The 8037-nt window shown below is 36.7% G+C and overlaps 1 protein-coding gene across 1 annotated transcript; it reads right to left on the bottom strand.

Annotated features, from left to right (window-relative positions):
* Positions 1 to 1037: 1037 nt before the first annotated feature.
* On the bottom strand, positions 1038 to 3574 carry LOC119992780 (aldehyde oxidase GLOX1-like). Its single transcript, XM_038839573.1, has 3 exons — positions 3026 to 3574; positions 2617 to 2777; positions 1038 to 2405 (listed from the first exon to the last, which is right to left on the bottom strand). Exons 1-3 carry the CDS (start codon positions 3572 to 3574, stop codon positions 1229 to 1231), a joined length of 1887 nt encoding a protein of 628 aa, XP_038695501.1. The 3' UTR covers positions 1038 to 1228.
* Between the last annotated feature and the right edge of the window lie 4463 nt (positions 3575 to 8037).

Raw genomic sequence — 8037 nt, 5'->3', positions numbered from 1 at the left:
GGATTTCATGGAGATGCTATGATTTCATGAGATATTTCTCTTTTGGTGTTGTTTAGAATCTTTAGTACTTCACGTGTTACTTTCTAAGAAGACCTAATTCGCGCAATTGGGGATATCATTTTTCTTATAGTAGTGCTAGGTGGTCCATATAGTGGTAGCCTAGCTATGGGAGCTCAAGTATCTTAAACAAAATTTTAAAACATTGTAACTCTCAAAATACATGTTAGATTTAAAAAAAATTACGTATTCGGAATCAAAGCATAAAGCTCTTTCTAACAATATCCATTGTCGATGAGTTTTATCGGATAAATCTTAATTTCATTGTTTTTTTCAATGGAATTTAAAAAAACAATGAATTAAGAACTAAAACAATGAATTCTAGACTGTATTTTAAAAAACAATGGAATTTATATTAAAATAATAAATTTTGGTCAATGAATTATGGGATAAAAGAGTGGAATAAAGTTATTCAATTGATTAAATCAATGCTCGAATGGTTGAAGCAATAACACATGTGACAAATATTAGTCATCATATTTTATAAATTTTTTATTTTTAGTGTTATTTTTTTTGTAATTTCGAAGGTATAATTCATAGATAACCCAAAAAGAATTTCGGCCGTGCTGCCCCTGGACCCATGCTTAGCTTTGCCTACATTGTCATCAAATCATCTGTCCATCACTATGATCCCCTCATGTTAAGTCCTGGCTTCGCCCCTAGCTGTGATTGTTCCGACGAGTTTATAGGAACTAACTTGATTTACATTTCAATGCTCCCAAACAAGAATGGTCTATGGATTGGCAAGCTTAGCCTGAGAAGAAGACAAACAAGATGTGTAGTCTTCTTGGTAATATAGTTGTTAGGTGTTTGTTGCTTTGCATGCGAACTTATACATCAATTATGGATTAATTCAAGGGCTCGCCAGTTGTGATTAACATTTGGTTTTCCTTTTGATGTTATATTAGGGAAAGAGAGTTATGACTTCTTTCACGAAAGAAAGAATATAGAACCAAAACAATTAGTTATAATAATGATGGAACTAATTATAAAATTCGAGCTTCACAACATAGAGAGACAAGTCTCAATACAAGAAAAGAATGAAAAAAATGGTTACCATGAAACACAGAGAAGCTTGAACTAGCTTTTCTATCTCCATGCCATGCCAGTTGAAGAATATTTTGCTCTACAACAGATCATTATCAATTTTACTTATGTCTTGAATCAACTCTTATGTGATACGCACCCACACACCTTCACTGGGCACACCCTGTTGCACAACAAAGAGAAGATAATACCCAGGCGGAGCAACCTTACCAGATGGTGGCGCCTCTGTAGTAATTTTATGATACCCATCATTGCTGGTCACCTCCATCAACCCCAACACTATAAGCCTCTGGTTCATTGAAATACCATGAGTAGTAAAAGGTGGTGCATACATTGTCACCTGAACATCCCCTGTTTCAAGTCTCTCTGCACTTGACTTGATCTGCACGATAAGCTTCTTTCCATACTTGAGCTCAGTTTGCAGCTGATCAACCACAATCACCGGCCTTTTCTCTGCCAATGACGGGTTCAGATAAGGGGGCGAGAACTTCTCGACCCTCAATTCGGTAGGGAATTCAACATTATACAGGTAACCATTATTGGTATTACTTCCAGCGACAAGGATTTTACCATCTGGTAACAATGTAGAGGTGGAATGGTACATTCTAGGAATATTTGTGGGTGCTAATTCAGAGAATCTCTGTCCTTTCTTGAGCTTAGGACGGTACAATGCAGGAATGAAATTAGGGTCTTTTGCCAAACCCCAACCTGATGTGCCCAGTTTGGCTCCATTAAGCAATAAAATATCTGCGGTTGGGAGAATTACCATATCCCCCATCACGCGCGCCGACGGCATCTCCTCGATCTTCCAAACTGGTTTCGGATCTGTAATCCTCATCCTTCCACAATCCTTCAATGCCGGCATGAAATTCTGTTTCCTCTCGGCTTCTCCATACGCTTCCGGCCTCGCTCCGCCGCAGATTAAGACCTCGGCTGGGATTTTCCTATTCTTGTCTCCAGGGTGGAGTTTTATGGGGAGGAGTACAGACGCCGCGTTGGCAGGGTAATTGCGAGATCCGCCGGGGAGGATAGGGTAATGTTGAGTGATTTGGTTTGATTTAGGGTTGAGGAGGACGGCACGGTTGTTGGCGAAGATAAAGATGTTGCCGTCGGTGGAGAGATACACGAAGGGGTAAAGGTTATTTTCATCCATTTGAGTGGTTTCGCGGAGGAAGGGGAAGTCATGGGGTTTTAGGTTCTGATGTTGTTTACCATGTCCGGGAATGTACTCGTAGTTGAACTCTTGGCGGCCGCCGACTACGATAAAACTGGCGTCAGGTAAGGTTGCCTGTGTCGAGTACCTTCATTAATTATAAAAGAAAAAATTTAATTAGTTAGTCGATTTTTCAAATTAATTACTTAGTCGATTTTTTGAATACAGGGGAATGGGAGACTTGAACTCGAGACCTCTATAAGATGCCACACACGTGAGTGTCATTTGAACTACTCATGATTGTTAATCAGTCGATTTTTTTTATTGAGAATTTGGATTCAAAGATTGAATATATATACCATCTAAGAGAAGCAAGTGCGGTGGGATATTCCTCCCAATCGCAAGTGTCACAGTCTCGGAGGTATCGAAGAGTTTTGGCTCCACCTTGAAATCCACCTGTGCTCACTAGGGTTCCGTCATCTGTCAATCCTCCTGATGAGCACCATGTGTCTGTATTAAGCTGTCATTAACCAAAAATGAATACGTTAGCGCCTATTATCTAGTGTTTTAGATATTGTACCGCACGGTTCAACTTGGTATTTTTAATTGAATCATACCGATGAGCAATCCTATACCCATTTTAACAGGTTCAATCGGTATGTACTGGCCGATATAGAAAACATTGCTATTTCTATTTTCTCGAGATTTTTGTTTGAAATTGCGATAGAAACTAATTAACTGGGAAAATTTGGAGTATAATTTAATTACCTCAAGAGGCCTAAGATGACCATTGTTAATGTCATAAAGGACAGAGTGATAATAGCAGTCTTTTTCACCGGTCTGCTTGTTAATCATTCTACAAGGGTGATCAGCAGGATAGGGCAATTTGGAAATCCTCCAAATGGTGGCATCATACATCAAAACCTTGTTGATTTTGGGTAGCAAAATGGCATGCATTGCCGATACACCGGAGTTATCGGAAACTAGCTCCCATTGACCTGTAAACCCTGCAAAATCAACTCCTCCTCCGACACCAACTCCTCCTCCGACACCAACTCCTCCTCCTCCTCCTCCTCCTCCTCCTCCTCCTACATTCACATCTCTTGCTGTTGTCATATCCACATGATCTCCTCCTCCTTCCACATCCACATGATCTCCTCCTCCTCCTCCTCCCACATTCACATCTCCTCCTGCTGTCATGTCTACATCTCCACCTGCTCCTTCCAAATCGGGCACTTCTTTGTGTGGGTGGTTGGAATTTTGTGGTGATGAATTATCTTGCTGCAGTCCGTCATTGTTGATTTCTCCATTAATCATGTGACTCAAAAAAAATGGACGGAATAAAGGGAGAGTAGCATGAGATGTGATGAACAAGAGAGAGAGGAAGATGATTAACAATTTGGTCGGCATCTTCGCCACCATTGCAAGAATTGGCAATTGATTGGAAGGTCTTGGTCCTTCGATTTTGGTTTGCTTCCTTGGAGGGGGTTTTTATATATATATATATTCCTAGAGTTTGTTGAAGAGATTTGCCAAAATAGCTTGTGTTTGTTCCTTGTTTAGAGGAGAAATACACACTTGATAATTTACTATTTAGAGTCTACAAATGACAGGATTTGATGAAAAAGCGGGACAAGAATTCCTAAACAAACTTTGAAATGCATATATATATATATATATATAGAGAGAGAGAGAGGAGAGTATGTGTGAGAGAGAAAGGAAGCGAGGGAAGGCTTCAATGACACCGGCCATACATTATTCTACTTTGAACATTCGATATGGCTCGGACAATACTTTAATTATTAGTAATCTACAACCCAATCAAACATAACAAAACTAAAAAGGATCGATAGTACTAATAAAATGAAAGATTACCTAAGTTTCCTTATCCTCTAAATATTAACATATGATGGAGAAATAAATGTCGTAAATATTCTTAACATACTATAATCTAACAGATGTCATGGAGGCCAAGAGAGAAAATAGTTCTGTTGGACAATGAATTGAATATTTAATCAAGGAAAAAAGGGTAAATTTTGGGTACCTCGAATTGATAATCGTTGTTTATATATGTATGAAATACACACAGATTGCCACTAATTTTCAGTTTTTTTCTTTTTTCTAACAATATTACATCCCTACTAGAGGCTTATCATGAGTGATATTAGAAACTGCAAAATGAAATTTCGGAAGGTCATTTTTAATTATGCTGTTTCTCTCCATAACTATATCACCCGGCTCAAGTAGGCGAGGGCCACAAGATTTTCCAGTGTCAAGTTTGGTAGTGCTAAGTGAACTACCGAGTGGCGATGAGGTTAAGTATCTTGTCCTATATTACCCAGTAGAAGGTGCAAATTATAGAATATAATAGGCCAAACTTTCAAATAGTAACAAACATTTTTCTTGGCTCAAAGTAGCTAGTATGGATTGATGCTAGGCTTAGGAAGACAAAATCGTGCATGCCACTATGGGCTAACACCACAAGAAAACATATTTTTTGTGACGAAAAAAACAGTGAATAATTTTCTGTTCCAAAAACTCTCGTCGCAAACTAATAGAGTAAGAAAATAATTCCGCTGCTAATTTTACAAGATTTTTGCAATGGAAATTTCGTTGCTAACTCTATCATTTTTTTGAATTTTTAAATTTTTTTTACTTGAATAAGCATTAAATTTGTGACATAATTATTTGGAGCAAATTTGTCATGACTTTTGCGATGGAATTTTCGTCGCTAAATATTAATTTTCTCAATTTTTAAATATTTTACTGACTTAAATAAATATATGAAATTTTATATAAGAACATATTAGTAACGAAATTTGTTTGACAATTCCATCACTAAATATAGTATTTTTTGTTTTTTAATTTATTTTTTTAATAATGATTTTTAAAGTCTATATTATTATATTTCAACTATAATTATCAACTAAATAATATCATTAAAACTATATTATCAAAATGTGTAAGAAATAATATGTAATAAAAATTTCCTCATATGCTCAATTTTTCTTCCTCTGTTCCCTTTCCTTCTTGTAGTTACGATACTCTTTATTGCAGCATCATGAGCAGAGTCCCGTGTAAATTTAATCTTCAAGATATAAAAAGTTGACAACATTATCAAGCATTGGTGAGAAAATATATTAAAAGAGAACACTTTCAATTTATACTTTATACTTACCTTAAAACTCCTTAAAATAACGTTCTTTTTTCCTCGGGAGTAAAATCACTTCATTTTGTCACGGCATGTTCATACTTGGTCTTTATGATCTCGCTTATCTTTTGAGTAATATCAAAAGGATCGAAACTATGAATTAAAGAGTAATAACATATTAGTGACTTAGATACTTTTGTAATCAGTGTATACTAAAATAAGAGTAAGGAAAATTGTACTGATAGAGAGTCCGAAACAAGTCGTATCAATATAGGGCTATTATGAGGAGGCACAACCCCAACATTCTAGGATGAAGAGCCACTGGCACCCTGTGTGCCCAATGGTTAGCTCTGCATTGTGGCTGCATGTGGGATATGGGGGCTAGGTGGAGACCTTGCAGCATATCAACAGTGACGTGACTAGGAGATGATAACGTAGGATGATATTGAATAGTTGGTTGAATGGCTGTTAATAAATAAACACACATTGTTAATCATCAAATAAATAAATGCACATTGTTAATCATCTTCGAGTTCTTCCTCTGTCTCAGAATCATCAAATTCTTATTCTTCTTCTTTATCATCATCATCTGTCTCTTCCTCAATAATTTACCTTGTAGAATATTCGTCCACTTCATCGGGTTCAGGTTCATTGTCGATGAGAGACTCTATTTGATCAGTATCTCCTCTAACTGTCTCAACTGGTACTTCACCATCTTGGAAGGCATCATCCATCTGCTTTGATTATGCAGTAATTGTGTGCCTCGCTTTCGTCTTAATCACAACTTACCAATCTTGTCGATCACATATCCCTTCCGGATAAGGAACAAAGTAGACTTGCTCCTCTTGTTGTGCAATTATAAATGGATCAAACTTCATGTACCTCCGTCTATATTTCACATCGACAAGCCCATACTGTTTATGGATTCGCATACCTCGATTAGGAGTTGGGTAGAACTACTCACAATTAAAAAGAATAACTTTTTTCTGTAGTCCTAGAAAATCCAATTGAACAATCCCTTTCAGTATTCCGTAGTAGTCATATTCTAGTTGTCCATAATCGGTCCCCGATATGCATAAACTGCTATTGATTGTTGACTTGCCTTCACTTCTGGCATTAGTGTCGAATTTGTAACCATTGACATATACGTATGCCAGATTTCAACTCTCCTCACTAGTCCTCTAGACATGTCTCAGATGAGTTCATCGGTAATCTCGTTTTGTGGCTCATAAACCTTAAACATATAAAAGATAAGTTAATTGACAATATATTGATCCTATTAAATAAAATCATATCATGTTATTAAAATAAACGGATACTTATGTATTGTCTGAACCATGATGCAAAACCTTTCTTAATTTGATAGTCGACTTCATCATCATTTAATGTAAGTGTTGATGCTCGGACGAAACCTGTAAACAGGCTGCAACACATATAAATTCACATCCATCATTCGCTTAAATTATGATCACTTTATAATTCCAACACAATTTATAGTAGCTTACTTTATATAAGGCTGGACAATATCGTAATTCAGAAACATGTATAATATTGTAGCATTGTATTCTCTATCAGTGAGTTAGCCAACCTCACCAACAAGACAATCCGGTTGATTGAAGATTGAAATTCTAGGGAATTTTGTGTTGAAAGTACTATCGTCATCATTTCGAGGCACTCTGGTTCGTCGAGAGCTCACATGTGGTTCAAAGTAATACGAAGCAAATGTCGATGTCTCTTCGACTATATATACTTCACAAATAGATCCTTCCACGCGAGCTTTATTTTTAATCTTCTTCTTTAGGAAATGAAGGAATCTATTATAAAAATCAATCAAACGTAATATTAATTCAATTGACAAATCATACTAATATGAAATAAAAGACCTATCAAGAAGATACATCTATATGTATTGTACATGCCTACCCATTATTGCTTGAATGGTAGATGTACTAGGAGATTTTCCATAGAATCAAAGAAAGATGGGACAAATATACGCTCCAGTTTGCAAAGGATCACAGGAATATTCGCCTCCATGATGATCAATTGATCCTCTCGCTATGTAGTTGAAGATATATCTCTATAAAATTGACTCAACTTAGTAATGGCAGCCCAAATGGGCTGGGACAATGCCTGAAATGCAATTGGAAGAAGCTGCTCCATGAAAACATGGTAGTCATGACTTTTCCTCTTGAACAACTTTTATTCTCTCATGTGTACGCACTTGCCAATGTTGGAGGAATAGCTGTCTGGCAACTTCACACTAGAGACCCATTGACGAACACTTTTTTTCTACTCCATGTTAAGACAAAATTATACTTTCGGTTTGAGAGATTTACGATTGCCAATCTTGGCCTAACTACCCACCAAAGTCAAAACCTAAAAAATATCTAGGAAATAAAAGGTGAGGGTTTTCTTTTTGCTGAGGGGAGACGGCAGAGAAGAAAAGGGAGAGGAAAAGAGAGAAAGAGAGGAAAGAAAAGAAGAAGAAGAAGAAGAAGAAAAGGAAGAAGGTAGAGAGAGTTCTTGACTTACTTGGCTTATTTTACTCTCTTTGTCCTAATTTTGGAGAGCTTTCTCCCATTTTGTTTTGGATTTCTTGCTATCCGAGATAGAAAATCCCATAAACAAG

This window comes from Tripterygium wilfordii, chromosome 23 (genome assembly GCF_013401445.1).
Source record: "Tripterygium wilfordii isolate XIE 37 chromosome 23, ASM1340144v1, whole genome shotgun sequence".
Classification (NCBI taxonomy): Eukaryota; Viridiplantae; Streptophyta; class Magnoliopsida; order Celastrales; family Celastraceae; genus Tripterygium; species Tripterygium wilfordii.
The sequence above is the reverse complement of the archived record's forward strand: the minus strand, read 5'-3'. Positions and strand labels throughout refer to the sequence as shown.